This window comes from Oncorhynchus kisutch, linkage group LG28, assembly GCF_002021735.2.
Source record: "Oncorhynchus kisutch isolate 150728-3 linkage group LG28, Okis_V2, whole genome shotgun sequence".
NCBI lineage: Eukaryota > Metazoa > Chordata > Actinopteri > Salmoniformes > Salmonidae > Oncorhynchus > Oncorhynchus kisutch.
In genome coordinates, this window is record NC_034201.2 from 4,394,169 (window position 1) to 4,411,642 (window position 17,474).

At 40.6% G+C, this 17,474-nt stretch overlaps 1 protein-coding gene across 1 annotated transcript; it reads right to left on the reverse strand.

Moving 5' to 3' along the window:
• Positions 1–5,389: 5,389 nt before the first annotated feature.
• On the reverse strand, positions 5,390–12,910 carry ftr82 (finTRIM family, member 82). The gene is made up of 7 exons (XM_020464795.2): positions 12,072–12,910; positions 9,814–9,909; positions 9,275–9,508; positions 8,851–9,010; positions 8,584–8,634; positions 8,342–8,410; positions 5,390–8,109 (listed from the first exon to the last, which is right to left on the reverse strand). The coding sequence occupies exons 1-7, from the start codon at positions 12,663–12,665 to the stop codon at positions 7,589–7,591; spliced, it is 1,725 nt and encodes a 574-aa protein (XP_020320384.1). The 5' UTR covers positions 12,666–12,910; the 3' UTR covers positions 5,390–7,588.
• Between the last annotated feature and the right edge of the window lie 4,564 nt (positions 12,911–17,474).

The window sequence follows — 17,474 nt, forward strand, 5'->3', positions numbered from 1 at the left end:
TTATAAATTGTTCATATGTGAGAATATTACCCTTGTTGTCGAAAACATCAAGAACAAAGTCAATATTCCTCTCATGCCAGCTGTGGTAGAACAATGACTTATTCCTTACAGTTATGTCTGAATTATTCCACAAAAGAGCTTTATGTGGGGAAGAATTTTGCAGGAAACTTTAATGGCCTGAAAAATGTCCAGGCCATTAAAGCTTGTTGGTGAAACCTAGCCAATTTAGCAGGTAATCGTTCAGGAATATAATTACATTCCAGTAAAAATGTAAGACCTCCCAACTTATTAAACACATTATTTGTAATGAAATACCATATTGAATCAGTATTGATCAAACATCTTTTCAACCTTTATCTTGAAAGTGTTATGTATGTCAACAAAATCCAACACTTCTAGACCGCCTTCAGCTCTTTTGTTATAAATGACTGACTTTTCAGTTTGTGAGACTTATTTTTCAAAATGAAGTCAAGAAAGGTCTTATTGATCTTTTTACAAGTAGCAGGATTTACACATAACGATAATGAGGGGTACACAAAACGAGACAGTCCCTCTGCCTTGGACAGAAGTACTCTCCCAAGTGTAGAAAGATCTCTTTGTAGCCAATTATTGAAAATATTTTTGGTTTTCTTAATTTTAGGAGAAAAATTCAAATATTGTCTGATTAAGTGTTTTTTGACAGATGTATTCCTAAATATTTAACAGTCCTTTACAGGAATATTTTCTATTTCTTTATCATCAGAGTCAAATAAACATAAGATTTCAAATTTAGAAACATTCAGTTTTAATCCTGATGCAATAGAAAATGCAGTTATAGCATTAAGGTCATGGGCGACCTGGGCTTTCTCTCTTAAGAAAAGAGTAGCCAGCCAGCCAGTTTCTTTGTTAAAAATGGTTAAGCCATACAAATTTCATTATTCAGAATATCTAGAGATAGAAGTTCCACAACCAAAATGAATAAAAATGGCAAAATTGGGCATCCCTGTATCAACTTCTGTTGATACTGAATACTGAATACTGAATATTTTGTAAGTATTAAGGTTTAGTAACACAGAACTATTTATATCTTTGTAAAACATGCAAATTACTTTGATAAAATTTTCACCAAATCCAAAAAGTTTGAGACCTAAAGAGAAATTCATGTTCAATTGTGTCAAAGGCTTTACAGAAGTCCAAAAATAAGACAACCACATCTGAGTCAATCGCATCTGAATAATCTATAAGGTCCAAGACTAAACCAATGTTTGAGCTTATGTGACGGCCCTTCATAAATCCTGTTTGAGTCTAATTTATAATGGTATCTATTTCTTTCTTTAATCTTTTGGCATAAACCAGAGCAATCAATGTGTAATCAATATGTAATAAAGTAATTGGTCTTCAATTGTCAATGAGAGAAGGGTCTTTATGGGGCTTCAGAATCAATGAAATAAGGCCCTGTTTCATAGTGGAGACAATTTCCCCGCTTTTAATGCAATCTTGAAACATATTAAAAATCAGGTCTTCTAGTAACTTTTTTTTTTCTTTCACCTTTATTTAACCAGGTAGGCTAGTTGAGAACAAGTTCTCATTTGCAACTGCGACCTGCCCAAGATAAAGCAAAGCAGTTCGACACATACAAAAACACATGGAATAAACAAACATACAATCAATAATACAGTAGAAAAATCTAGTCAAATATACAGCATGTGCAAATGAGGTAGGATAAGATGCAATAGAACTCCCAAAACTGTCCATAGAATTCAGAGCCTCTCTAATTTCTTCAATTGACACAGGTGATTCGCAAACTGAGTGGAAATCATCCTCAATTAAAGGGACATAATTCTGAATGTGGCAAATGTAGCTTTCACAACCATCTTCCTGAAATTGAGAGCTGTAAAGGTTTTTATAAAAGGAATTGACAAATTATGATATTGTAATGGGATCTTTGCATAAAACATCGTTAATTTTGAGTGCAGTTATAGATTTTCTTTTGTAGTTTCTCTTTTCAAGTGCAAAAAAGTAGCTAGTGTTTCACAATTCATGTTCAATTGTGTCAAAGGCTTTACAGAAGTCCAAAAATAAGACAATCCCTCTTCAGTCCATTTAGTGTGTTGTTTAATTTCCAATATCCTCGAGTACCTTTTGATTTTTTAGTATCTTGTTAAATTCTAGGAAATCAAGTGATGATCAGAAAAGGGAGCCAACTGATGAGCTACATCTATAACAAATTGTAACAATAAAGGGGAATTTAGATTCTAGATTTCTGTCACATAGATTTGTTGGTCCAGGTATAACCCTGTGCATCCGGATTAAAATAATGCCAGGCATCCTTAACACAGAGATCCTTTCATGATGTAGTGATAATATTGCTATTCTGAGGGCTTTGACTCGTTCTAGGAGGAAAACGATCAGCATATGCATCAGGTGTTTCATTAAAATCCCCTGAAATAATTAGAAAAGCCTCTGAGTATTTGTTGCTTAAATCCTGTACTTTCTTGGTAAAATGGGTCTTATTAGGAGCATGTGAGCTATGTCCGTATACATTACAAATGATAAAAACAGCATTGTCAAGTTTAACAGTTACTATGACCCATCTCCGGTCTTGTGAAGATGTGGATTCTAGAACGTCACCATTACATTTGTGAATAAGTATCAAAACACCAGCAGATTTTTTTAAATTTTAGCAGGCAAGTCAGTTAAGAACAAATTCTTATTTTCAATGACGACCTAGGAACAGTGGGTTAACTGCCTATTCAGGAGCAGAAAGACAGATGTGTACCATGTCAGCTTGGGGATTTGACCTTGCAACTTTTCGGTTACTAGTCCAACGCTCTAGGCTACCCTGCCGACCCAGAATGATTTGATCCATGACTGAAATAGACCATATCTTCCCATGTAAGGTCTGTGTTTCATGTAGACTTACCCTAGTGTGACGTTTTGATAACAGCGCAAATCTATCTCGGACAAGTTAACTTGTGTCAACATATTTGCCTATAAATAACGTTAGTCTTTAGTGAGCTAGCCAGCTCCCCTTTCACGTGGTGACATGCTAGCTAGCATTAACCCACCAGAGAAGCTATATTTAGTTCGCTAAATAACTCACCGTTCGTGTAGTCAGACTTGCTAGATAACTCACCGTTCGTGTAGTCAGGCTTGCTAGCTAACATTAGGCCAGCACCATGGCAAGGATAGTTGGTTAGCTAGCATGTCACCACTTAGAAAAGGCTGACTACACAAACAGTGCGGTAATGTTAACTGCCTGGCTAAATATCGCCTTGTAGTTAGGAACCTTGGTTGGCTGGTTAGCTACATTGGCTAAAGTTGGCTAGCTTACAAAACTACGTAATGTTTTCGCCTTACAAAATAGTTGTAAATGGTTGTACATGACTTGTAGCCTGGTGGTTAGAGCGTTGGACTAGTAACCGGAAGGTTGCAATTTCAAACCCCCGAGCTGACAAGGTACACATTTGTCGTTCTGCCCCTGAACAGGCAGTCATTGAAAATAAGAATTTGTTCTTAACTGACTTGCCCAGTTAAATAAAGATACCATAAAAAATGGCCTGTGAAGTCAGTTAGAAATGTCAGCAGGGATGGAAATTAAACTAGCCCAAGGCTAGTACTTTTCAGATTCTGCTAGTACACTAGTAACCGGAAGGTTGCAAGTTCAAACCCCCGAGCTGACAAGGTACAAATCTGTCGTTCTGCCCCTGAACAGGCAGTCATTGAAAATAAGAATTTGTTCTTAACTGACTTGCCCAGTTAAATAAAGATACAATAAAAAATGTTAAGTCAGTTAGAAATGTCAGCAGGGATGGAAATTAAGCTAGCCCAAGGCTAGTACTTTTCAGATTCTGCTAGTAGACAATGTGACACACCAACCTGACACAGCAGTGACATTTTGCCTTTACAAACCACAGATTAGGACCTGAATGTAGAAATCGTTGTCTGCTGGCCAGTGCCCAAAATCCTTGTTTACTACATCCCTGCATGTCGATTGCTTTCAGACGATCCCCGTTCTTAACTGACTTGCCTAGTTAAATAAAGGTAAAATAAACTGTTGATCTCCTCAATGACCTGAAGGCTGAGGGTTTTAACTTTCGTCTTGAGAATTAGAATCAGAAGTACAGTCATATAGCTCATCACAATACTTTGCCTCTTCAGACAAATAGTACCCTAGACTGTCCTGATCTAGTTGATCATCCCAGATAATTCCTCCAGCCCAGTAGGAATGTCCCATCCACATAGTAGGATTTTAGATCTGCAGATAGACAAAAGCCCAGTCTATTTTACCCTTACTATAGGCAAGTCTGTGGGTTATGGTATTTTAATATAGATGTTACCATTTAGGTAATCAACTTTTGCTAGCAAAGTGTTGTTTTTTTTCTTCCGTCTCTCACATGGGAAGACCGGAAACCCAGTGACAACACTCGGGTCTGGCCCTGTATTTTCTAGAAAATTTAGCTTATCCACCATGGCAGAAGAGGAAGATTCAGACTGTCGATTGGGAAAACAAGAACAGACGATGAAAGTTGAGTGTTGAGGGACCACTTGAATTTTTAGATGCATCGACATTTTGACTTTGTCCTTTTCCCATGTTTTAGACATGAGGCGTGACATGCAGAACAGGCTCACCCCACGAGAAGCTGTGCATGATTAATTCCACCCTCAGCAAGGAGACCTGAGGGTACTTTCACTCTGGGGGTAAGACAACATTTAAGGATCACAGATATACATTTCCACTGTGCCCATGATGAAATGCACTGTGAATTGTGTTGTACTACTGAATGAAACTGAGGAGATGCACTCAAACCAGACTTTGTGATTGAACTTACGTTAACTACATTTCTTTAGTTGGCTGCTTTGAGTAACAATCTTCATTCATTATTGACTTGTTTTTCAACAATGTCAGGTACAGACAGGGGTGACTGGGTCCTTAAGCAAGTAAGACACGGGTAATAAATAATTTGAACATCACAGATATAAATGTCCACTGTGCCCATGATCAAGTTAACTACATTACTTTAGTTGGCTGCTTTGTGCAAACCGTGTTTGTAATATAACCTATTCTGTGAGCCTAGTGTGTGTATATGAACTATGTGGAATATTTTTGGACCATTAAAACAGGTACTGTCAGGAGGAGTCTGTCAGAGGTTGTCACACTGGATGGGGATGAGAAGAAGCAGACACAAATAGGTGTTGTCAGCCACAAAACTTAAAAAAAGAAGAAGAAGCCTATGAGCAGAGAACACTTGACAAACATTTGTCTTGAAGTAGAAATACAGAAATCATTGTGGTGTTAAAACTAAAATTGAAGCTGCTTCATTTGGATTAAACATATGTTTGAGTTGATAAATACACAGGAATATGAATTAATTTAGCGAAAAGACATGCAAGACTACTGTAACGGCAATCCTTTCAACCATGTTTTTATTATGGTGGGCTAAATAATTAATATTATTGACTATCACTAACACTCACTCAGAATCACAGTGTTTTGTCATGTAGGACTGTTCACAGCACAAGGCCCAAATAAATCATTGTTGTGATTATTTAGGCTGTTCATGTCTCACACTAAACACTATTGAGGCCATTGTAAAAATCCGTGGGGCTTGCTTTCACTGATATTCAGCATCAAACAGTCACTGGAATGAAGCAAATAATAACCTCCTAGTTGACTTAAACAGGCCATGTTAGCATTAAGTCCTTAAAATGTAACTTTAACATCAAACAGATTCTCCTCAAGAAAAATGCCTCATTTGATTTGACAGCTCACAAACGAATCAGTCATTTAATGTAAAATAATGATGATGATAATATAAACAATTTGTACTATAATTAGCCACAACTGAAGTTCCCCTTGGGGAAAAAAAATACAATTATTCTATTAAATAAAAAATTAAGGGTACACTCAGCCTTGGGTTTGCCTTGACAATAAATTGCAAGTTGATTACATGTTAGACAGATTAGGTCAAAGGCACACAAATATCAAGTCAAAGTTTATTGGTCATGTACACACATTTACAGATGCTATCGCAGGAACAGCGAAATGTTTCTAGCTTTAACAGTGCAGTAATACCCACATCAATACATTTTTTAAACCCAATACACACATAATCACGAAAAATAATATAGAAATTAAGAAATATCAGAATGAGCAATGTCAGAGGCCGGAATATACTGCATGCAGTATATATATATATATATATATATATATATATATATATATATATGCAGTATATATATATATATGCAGTATATATGCTATATATATGCAGTATATATAAAATAATCATGAGTGTCATCCCCATCGAACACCTTTGGGATGAATTGGAATGCAGCAATATTCCAACATCTAGTGGAAAGCCTTCCCAGAAGAGTGGAGGCTGTTAAAGCAGCAACTACATATTAATACCCATGATTTTGGAATGAGATGTTCGACGAGCAGGTGTCCACATACTATTGGTCAGCTCTGTGCAGGCCAGTGAAGTTCTTCCACACCGATCTCGACAAACCATTTCTGTATGGACCTCGCTTTGTGCACTGTGCATTGTCATCCTGAAACAGGAAAGGGCCTTCTCCAAACTGTTGCTGCAAAGTTGGAAGCAGAGAATCATCTAGAATGTCATTGTTTGCTGTAGCGTTAAGATTTCCCTTCACTGGAACTAAAGGGCCTAGCCCCAACCATGAAAAACAGCCCCACACCATTATTCCTCCTCCACCAAACTTTACAGCTGGCACTATGACTTGGGGCAGGTACCGTTCTCCTGGCATCCGCCAAACCCAAATTCGTCTGTTGGACTGCCAGATTGTGAAGCGTGATTCATCACTCCAGAGAACGCGTTTCCACTGCTCCAAAGTCCAATGGCGGCGAGCTTTACACCACTCCAGCTGATGCTTGGCATTGCGCATCATGATTTTAAGCTGCTTGGCCATGAAAACCACGAAGCTCCCGACAACCACGAAGCTCCCGACAAACAGTTATTGTGCTGACTTTGCTTCCAGAGGCAGTTTGGAACTTCAGTAATTGAGTGTTGCAACTGAGGAGAGACGATTTTTACGCACTACGCGCTTCAGCACTCGGTCCCATTCTGTGAGCTTGTGTGGCCTACCACTTTGCGGCTGAGCCCTTGTTGCTTCTAGATGTTTCCACTTCACAATAGCAGCACTTAGCGTTGACCGGGGCAGCTCTAGCAGTGCATACATTTGACGAATATGTGTGTATATATATGAGTAGTCATATTTCATCTTTATTGAAAATAGTTATTCTTGTCATAAAAAGCTAACAAACAGTTAGTTTAGTTAACAAACACATTTAGTTGGCCATGTAGATACTAGTTTTTCCAAAATACCATTAGATAAAGAATACTTGGTCAGATAAAGGTTATATGTTTAAATACAATGTAATTATTAGGACCTCTGCTCATTCAAATGTTTAGAAAATTCCTAAAATAGAACTCTTGGATAGAGCAATGTGGCACAGTCAGTCTCAAAGAAAAACAAAACAAATTACAAATGATGCTTAGCGAACCGTGTGAAAAATAAACCAAAACAAACTTTAAAAAACTGTGATTATATTTTTCACCAAGGAATAAGAGGCACATGTTAGTGTTCATTTGAGTTGACAGATCTTGACCGAGGTTCCAACTCCAAAGCCGGGATAGAGGGGCTCCACAAACATGGTTTCGAACCTGTGCAGGAGAGTCATGTGGTTGCCTATACTGAAGAAGGCCAGGACCCCTGCCGAGTGGTCTAGGTAGACCCCTATCCTCGGTGAATGGGGCGCATTGATGGCTTTATCTGCCCTGTTGTGCCAGGCTGAGTACCCTGTATCAGAACACAGCAGGCTCCAAGACTTATCATTATAGCCCAGCAGACACAGTGATCCTTTCCCCTTGCGGCTGATTCCCTTATAGGCCACCCCCATGGAGAACTCCCCGCTCCACTCGATCTCCCAGTAGAAGCGACCACCAGACAGGGCCTCGCGGCACAGCACTTGCGCGAAGCTGTCAAACCTTTCCGGGGTGTCAGAGTAGGGCTGGAGGTCCCTGGTTCGGATCACCTTTCTGCTGCTCTCCGACAGGTGTAGCTCCTTGTAGGCTGTGCTGGGGTCCAGTCTCAGCTGGCAGAAGTCTGGGGGAGGGATGTGAAATGGGTCAACATTAGTATTGTTCTGTGATACAGGTTTGAGTCAACAGGCTTATGAAGAGATAATAAGCCTGGTCTCAGATCTGGTTTGTACTATCTTGCCAACTCCTATGGTCATTGTTTGGCATGACAATGACCATAGGCGTTGGTAAGAAAGCACAAACAGATCTGGAACCAGGTTTGAGAGTAGGTGCTAATTGAACATATATGTACTTGCATTTCAGAAACTCTGATCTGGTCTTGGGCTCTGGTGGAGGAGGGCTGTCCACTGTCATGACTTCTATGACTAGAAGGTGAAAATAGAAGACAATGTCTCAATGTCTATTCAAATCCACAGCACTGAATTTCTTCATAGGCCTTCACCTCCCAAACCATTACATTTTTTGTTTGCTAGTGTGTTATCTAACTTTACACAACGAACAAACATCATATATACAGTACACTGATCACAAGACTTACCTCTGCTGCTTTTCTCTCTCTTTTCTGTCGTATAAACAGGGACCTCGTTCACTGTGAGGGGCAATATAAAAGGTAGTCAGCAAAACATTGTGTCTTGGCTACTGTTAACAGAATTTCAGATATACTGTGTATTGTTTTTAAGATATAAAACAAATGATGGTCAGTTAGACACTGGTTGTATATGTTCTAGTCTCACAGGTCAGACAATTGCTTCTGAAATAGGACAAGGGAAAGACTGGAAACGGAGGCTAAGTATGTTGTTTTGACCTGACTTGGAGATCTTCACAAGTTCCTCTCTACCCAGCTCCTCCAGACGATCCTTGATCTCTGCCACGGCTTTCCTGGCTGCGCTGAACGAGAAGTCTGGGTTCACCGACACTCTGGGGATAAAGCCATCATCCGTGGGAGTACACAGATAGTTGAAGTTCTGTATAAAAATAATCATGAGTGTCATCAAATAAGCATGTTCAAGGACCAACAATGAACGAGCAGCAGAGGAACATATTGTAGAGATCCATGACTTTGATTGCTGCTTAATATCATTGCAATATTGAACCTTTTATAGATCCAATTTTCTTGCACTTTACAATTTAGTGGACATCCACTGACCACTATAAGTGAATGTACTGTATGTACTACAGAATATTCAGAACATACAGTATGTAATTGTATGTAGTCCTCTCAGTCTCACCTGTAGGAAGTGGATGTGGTCCTCAGTGCTGTACAGCTGTTTGAGTCCCGTCTCCTTCTTCTTCAGCTCATCTATCTCCTGCTCCAGCCTCTCCACCAGCCCCTCAGCCTGGTTGAATGCAGCCTTCTCGTTGATGCCAATCATCTTTGTCACCTCTGACCTCATTCTCTCGATGGAGCGGATCATATCCTCAAACATCTTCTCACTCTCCGCCATGGCCCTCCGGGCTGAGCTCTGGACAACACAGTTAATGATTAATTTATCTCAGTTCAAGAGGCCTATACACATAAGCTAGTTGTATATTTCTAGACAAGACACAGTCATCATTGATACATTGTGAGTTACAGGCTGCCATGCAGAAGGTCATCACACATTAATTTGATCTACATTTCTCTGATTTAATTGGGAATCAGGAATGTAGTTTAACAAGAAAATGATATCTAACATTTTTTTAAACATTGAACATGACAGAGCAGTTATGAGTTAGTGAATGAAATAGACAATCATCAGACAATGTTTTCAATACATTTTCTCCTTACCTTTAGTGAGTCCACTGCTGTTCTCAGTTCCTCCAGCTCCTTCACCCTGTCCTGACATTTCTGTCTGATCTCAGCTTGAGCAACTCCCAGGAGTTTCTGTTGAGGTGACACCACAGAATCATCAACACAATACCTCTTACAAGTGAGTCACAGGCGGCACCTTAATTGGGGAGGACGGGCTCATAGTAATGGCTGGAACGGAATCAATGGAATGGTATCGAACACACACGTTTTTCATGTGTTTGTTACCATTCCATTTGCTCCATTCCAGGCATCATTATGAGCCATCCTCCATTCAGCAGCCTCCTGTGAGTGAATATTTAAGGGCCTTGCATGTCATTCAGTTCACGATTAGTATCATTAGATTTGTTATGCCTTCCAACTTGGCCTTGATTATGTAATGTCACTGAATGGTTTATTTGTGGTTAACAGTGACAGTGTACAGCGTTATCTTGAGGGGCATTGCATGTGTTTATGTTATACTCTTCAATTAAGATCGAATGCTTATTTCTCATACTGTTATTAGTTAATAGGTCATTTGTGTTTCTTTATGAAGTTAAAAAACATATCTTATGTGACAAAGATGCGATTATACTATGAGAGTAATAGTGCGTTTTTCCCATAACAAGCTTAGCTCTAAATATCTACTTAGAATGGGCGGCTTTACCTCCGAAGGAGGGGGAAAAAATAACCTCATGGAATCCTGACCATGCCAGGAATGTGAAACTACTGCTGTATGCCTGAGCCTGACTTCTAAAGAGATGTTTAAGGTGCACACATACTGGCCTATACAGTATAGAGAGGAGAGGGAGAGCTAATTCAGCCTTTACTCAAAACCTACCAGCCCATTCTTCAAGATAAGCTCAAGGAATGTGGGGAATCTGGGGAGAGGGGATAGGGGGAAGAGAGGGAGGGTAGTGTGAAAGAGAAGGAGTGAAGCCATGGGAGAGGAGAGTCAGGTTGTAAATCTGGGGATGAGAGGAACCAGTCTCCCCATTTAGCAAACAGAAAGGCTGAATTATGGCCTTTGTAAAAAGTTTTTCTTCACAGTATTACGATGATGTCATATAAATGTCCTTGATATACATTAATGTCATAGATATTGGTGATACTAATGTAAAAGTAACATACTCTATATTAGTGTGATGTGGCCCAACTGTGGCTGCTTTAAAAACTGTAGCTTTTGACTGCCAATTCTGGCAGTCCATTCGAATGGAGACTGATTTGGACGCAGTGGCTGGTCATGGTCAGGTCAATGGTTTGTTGATCATAAATAGGACATGCGGTTAGACAAGGCCTTGATTCAGTCTCTGCATTCTGGTACAACTGCATTCCATTATCACCATCCCCACTACCAGGCTTAAACCCAGCCCCTTCCCATAGGTGGGTTACAAAGTTCAGTCCAGGAAACTAGAGTCTCTAGTTTCTGTAATAATATAGCCCCAAATACACCAGGCTAGAAACCCTGGGTCTGTCCTTGGTGTATTTGGGTCTTCCTGGGACTTGAGACCCCTGTTTGTAAGCCAGGAACATGGCTATCAGATTGGGAACACTGTCTCATCAAGCACAGCTGGAACACCACAAAACTTTACCACATATTAAGAGCACATTCCTCGATCAAACTCACAGCTAATCAGAGAGTTGTACTTGTTTTGGATGTGTGAGTGTGCTTGCCTGACCTGCAGGAGTGGGTGGTAACGCTGGCTGGTTGGTGAGCTAGCTGGGTCAAAGTACAAACGTTGCAGAGGTGGTGGAGTGGAGGAGTGGGGGTTGGGAATACTACGCGTCTGCCTAACCCCACATTCCTGTATCATCAACACGCACCACCATAATCCACTGGCCACTCACTCACATCCCTGTCCCGTATTTCCCCTCTGACTAACTACCTAGTTCTGTTTGCTCACTGAGAGAAATGTGGTTCTTTAGGAGGGAAGGAGGTGTTGGTGAATAAACCATTAGTCAGTTAACCTTTGAGTCAGTTCTAGAACACTCCCCCTTAAAGTGACTGTGCCTTGTACCTTCTGTGAGTACTGATTTCTGCCATATGACCGACTGAACAAGTTATTTACATTGTATGTAAAGTATCCAGATATCCTGACATCACACTTGATTTCAGTTTAAATTATTCATATTTTGATTTCAAAATACAAATCATTCTGTGAAAAATTGTAAACCTACAAGAAGGTCTGGGCTACTCCCATAAAACTCACAGTTAAGCCTGACACTCGGATAGAAAGAAACGTGTCTCTTCTCCTTACCTGTTTCTCACTCCTCTCTGCCTCGGCTGAGACGATGTCATGTCCCTTGTGTTCGCTGACAGTACAGATGGCACAGATACACATCTGGTCAGTCCGGCAAAACAGCTCCAGGGACTTCTGGTGCTGGGGGCAGATCTTTCTGTCCAGGTTCCCCAGCTCGTCCACCAGCTTGTGCCTTTTGAATGTGGCTGACTCATAGTGGGGCTTCAGGTGCTTCTCACAGTATGAGGCCAGGCAGTTCAGGCAGGACTTAACAGCCTTGAGCTTCTTACCAGAGCAGTAGTCACAGGGCACGTCGGCAGGCCCAGCAAAGGTGTTCCCTGGGGGTGTGAGGTTCAGGTTGAGGTTGGCACCAGTCTTCTTGATCTTCTCTGCCACCTTGGTGAGCATAGTGTTGGGCCTGAGCACAGGCCTCTGGGTGAAGGTGATCTTACACTGGGGGCAGATGTAGATCCCTGTGTAGTCTGCCTCATTCCAGTAGCCGCTGATGCAGTCCATGCAGAAACTGTGTCCGCAGGGGATAGCCACGGGGTCCCTCAGCAGCCCCACACACAGTGGGCAGCTGAAGTAATCCGAAGACGTGGGATCAGCCATCGTCGCTACTCACTACACTACACAAACACTCCTCAGAACTGTAGAGAGAGAGAAAGGCAGACAGACAGAGGAATCCACAGAGGGATCTAACCAGTGCACTAGGGAGTCCGCCGTCCACAAGAGTGTGGCAGAGCCTGCCAGAGACAGGACCTACTTGTATTTCTGAATTCCAGAGGTTATTGATTGAAAGCAGGCTCTACCCCTGTGCTGCCTGAGAGAGTATGTAGAGCTCAGCCCAGTTCAGATAAACAGGTTGAGCAAAGGCTGTAGGAGACTTAAAGGGAGGGGGAGAGAGCGAGGGGGCGGGCTGAAAGGAGATTTTTTTTTTAATAAAAAAATAAATAGGGGATAGGCTGAGGCAGGGAGAATGAATGAATTGTATCACACAGGGAGGCACTAACTGCTGCTAAATATGCCTGCATTTTTGGGGGATTTCAGTGTTTGGTCTGATTCTATTTTTTTTACTGTATTTGACTTGATAGTGTACAAACTACACTGTAGGCTGGATCAGTTAATCATTGTTTTGTGTGCTGATCAGAGACTACAATACAGAGATAGAGATACAGCATTGTTTTCAAATATAAACATTTTTTCCCATTTTCACCCTCAAACTCAACTGGAAAAGTGAACAGAATTTCAGATGTCATAGGCCCTACATTAGATGCAGTTGAATAGACATAAATGCACATTTTTGTGGAAGATCAGGTTTTGAAGGGGCTGGAGTCCACCCACTGAACAAACAAACCTGCTCCCACCACAAACAGGATAGGATAGGATACATTTCAAATTTCAGAGGGGATCTTTTTCTATCTTTTGTGACCCAAAACAAACAGCGGTACCTGTCACTGTTTGAACTGCCTGCCACAGGTGTTTTGACAAAGAGCAGTTAGAGTTCAGGACAGAAGTTATTGTATATATTTAAACAGCAGCCTGTTGAACTAGTCTAACTGCCCAACAGATGCATCCCAGGAGGTTGGTGGCACCTTAATTGGGGAGGTAGGCCTCGTGGTAATAGCTGGAGCAGAATAAGTATTATGGTATCAAATACAGCAAGCACATGGTTCCAATGTGTTGGATGCCATTCCATTTGCTCCGTTCCAGCCATTATTGTGAGCTGCCTCCACCAGAGGTGCATGAAGTAGTAAAAGTAGATATGGTGTGTGTTAAACAGAGAGAGAAAAAAATGCTCATTAGAGGCAGCCAAAAGAGAACATTGCAATCACAGAAACATGTTTGACAAAACATTCCTATCTCTTACAGGTTTATCTGTCTGATGTCGATCTGAATGCTTCACATATTTTTTTTTGATATTGTGCCATGTAAAAATGCACATCTAGCCCATGACTTAAGTCCCCTTGTTACATTAGTATTTGGTATGTACAGGATAAACATATCCTGTGTCTTTATTAGCTATAGTCTAAAACCAGCAGAGTCCATCTTTCAAGAAACACACCTTGGTTTCTATATTGCCAAGTGTCATCCTATCCTCTTTCTCCCATGACAGGCTTATTTAGTAATATTACAGTAATATTACAAAGGCTTTAAAGAGTAAGCCTTTAAAGGGGCAATCTGCAGTTGCTACATACATTTTTGTAATTAAAAATTCATTATATGTACCCATTGATACTTGAATATAACTTATGAGCTTATTTCAACTGTCATACCCAATCAGAACCCCAAATATAAGCTTGTTGTACTACATTTTTTGTAAACAAAGTAAATGTAAACTAACACTATATAGCTTCAAAACATGGTAAAACTATTTTTGATATCATGGATGGTCAGTCCTTGCATCCATAGCTCTGTTTATTAATTTGTCTATGACCTGACGAAGATCAAACTCGGATCAAAACGTTGTCTTTTTTTTGTGTGTCTGATTAATTCACCATGGGAGCATACCAGAGTTGCTGACATTTCTTTGATACATTTCTCCAGGCCCATCCCTCAGCTTTCTATGGAAACAGGGACCGGGAGGATGCTTTGTTAATGTTTCAACTGCTGGTTTCGCTTTAAAGACCCATCCCACTGGGCACACTGGTTGAATAAACGTTGTTTCAATGAAACCAACATGGAATAGACATTGAATTAACGTGTGTGCCCAGTGGGATGGCCCATTCTCACCCTAGAATTCTGGATCAATTCTGACATCATGAACTAATTATCTCATTTGCATTTCAATTTACACCTGGGTTTCCTATTGGGCCAAGGATGTTGCCATACTGTAGTGCACATTTCTCTCTCTCACTAGTTCACTAAAGAGGACCTAAATGAGAAGCTCATTACCCTGTAGCCACAAGGTAATGTGTGAGGTAGTGGACCTTAGAGATAAATGGTTTTCTGAATTATCTTATTCCAGAAGAGTTGATAGGCATACTAAATGTACAATTATTTAAATTACAGGGCACCCGAAACAACCGGTTGCGTAAGGCCGTGTACGCAACTCCTCCCTCATTGCATATCTTACATCATTGCACTTTAGAGATAGTTTCGCCTCTCTCCGTATTTGGTCAGGTTTCTGATAAGCCAGTTTCTCTTCCTCTTTTTTTTGTGTGGATCAGATACCAGGACAGTAGACCAATCCAGAGTAAAAGCAGCCCTCTGTTTTCCTTATTGATTAACGAGAGAGAGAGAGAGAGAGAGAGAGAGAGAGAGAGAGACAGACTATGATGGAAAGGGTCATACACTGCCAAATGCATGGTCTTGATTTATGTGAAAAAAAATAATCTAGTTATATAGTAACAAAACACAGGTATACAAGTTAGGCTCATCTGATTAGGTACAGACACTTCCCATTTTTATGAACAGCAATGCACAAGGCCTGCAGTGTCTTGCAATGTACTTAATAAACGCAAAGACTAATGCCCATCACTCAAAGTTATTGGGTGAGGAAGCAGTTCGGTTGTCATAAATGCATAAACATGTCCTAGTTATGTCTTTTCATCAGTCAGGCATAAAACCTTATGGTTTACAAGGTGAAAGGTCAACATTCATTAAACCAAACATTCTCTTGCATCAGGTGTAGTGAGGGGTAACCGGGGGTAACCAGGAGATTTCAGTCAGGGGATGTTGTTGTGGAGAGTCAGTGAGTAAGAAATTACAAAATGGCTGTGTGAGTGTAGGATTACTTCCTAAATGGCTCCCTAATACCTATATAGTGCACTAGGGCTCATAGTTCACTACCTTGACCAGCAACCTATGTAGGGAATTGGGTGCCATTTGATACGCAACCTAGAAGTCAATGACCCAGCTGTGTCTGTGTGTGATTGGTCAGAATATGGAGAGAGACAAAGTATTTACAAGTGTTGCCTTGGAACAATGGTTACCTTTGTTAGTGCTGGCTGGCAGATACACAGGGCTGGCGAGGAGGAGTCTGGACAGGGGCCAGATCACAGGGAACAGGTTGTTGCTGCACACTGCAGAACAGACCTCCACAACAAATAGGGGCAAAAAGGGACAATTGTTGATGTGTATTTTTTAATGACATTTGTGTGGTACTTTGGACAGTTCACTTGGAAAAGTACCTGGAAAACAGAGACAGAAATGTATTGTGCAAATGTAGGTTGTAGATTTAACATTGGCTCTGCATGGAAATGTATGAAAGCAACCAGTGAATCCATTGAGACAATGTAAGACATGGATTGTGTATGTGTACCATTCAGAGGGTGAATGAGCAAGACAAAAGATGCCTTTGAACTGGGTATGGTAATAGGTGTCAAGTGCACCGGTTTGTGTCAAGAACTGCAATGCTGCTGTTTTGTTTTACGCTCAACAGTTTCCCGTGTGTATCAAGAATGGTCCACCACCCAAAGGACATCCAACCAACTTAACACAATTGTGGGAAGCATTGTAGTCAACATGGGCCAGCATCCCTGTGCAACGCTTTCGAAAACCTTGTGGTAGAGTCTATGCCCCGACAAATTTAGACTGTTCTGAGGGCAAAAGGGGGTGAGGGGGTGTTCCTAATGTTTGGTATACCCAAACAAAGTACAGAGTCAATCCAACCAATAAATAAAGCATTGCTGTTTTGTGTGTGCAAGATTCACAGATTTACAAACTGGATAATTGTAACAGCACTACTGCTGTGAGTGAGCCAGCTATAAAAAATATCAAGGCTTCTCCTAAAACTGTCAGACACTGAAACGCCAAACTTAGAATTAGAGAGTTGTAAAGAAACTGTTTTTTAAATATCTAGAACTAATAAGATGAATTGCTTGGCAAATGTTGATCATGTTATAATTTCCCTGGCCCTGGGGCAATTTCAGGTTAAACCTAGATTTCAATCTCTACCTACATTCTACAACACAAAAAACTGACCAGATCACCTCATGTGCAATAATCTCTTGCAACCATCTCGTCAAACATGACACTGGACATTTTGTGAATAGCATGTCAGCTACAGTACTTGTTCAGGATGACTTGCAGACCCTATAACAATGACATTTGGTGTGTAGAATATAGCCACTATGCTCTGACTAACACAATGTACTTTTATAAAGCAGTTTTCTTTACACTGGTGTTATCTGGGCCATCTAGCCTGGTCACATTACATTATTCATTTTTAACAACCCTGAAACTCCACAGAGCTAACAAGCTGACAGCCATCTTGGAATGGACAGAGGAATGTTTAGGCTGATGTGAAGAGGAGAAATGTGGAGAAAAAATAAAATCCAATTAGAATCAGGATTTGGATTGAGGGGAAATGAGTGGAAGGGAAATGGGAAATAAACAGTTGATAATTAACTGCTCTCAATCGCATAGCAGGGTGATGAACACCTATTGCAAGTCACTTCCTGTTGCTCAAGCCAGATT

Bases quoted from the DNA above. Each gene is read 5' to 3' on its own strand.
- ftr82 (XM_020464795.2), bottom strand. From the start codon at position 12,665: ATGGCTGATCCCACGTCTTCGGATTACTTCAGCTGCCCACTGTGTGTG. The intron at 9,011-9,274 runs GTGAGACTGAGA...ATTTTTATACAG, and splicing joins ACCACATCCACTTCCTACAG to AACTTCAACTATCTGTGTAC. The intron at 8,635-8,850 runs GTCAAAACAACA...TGCCCCTCACAG, and splicing joins TGTGAAGATCTCCAAGTCAG to TGAACGAGGTCCCTGTTTAT.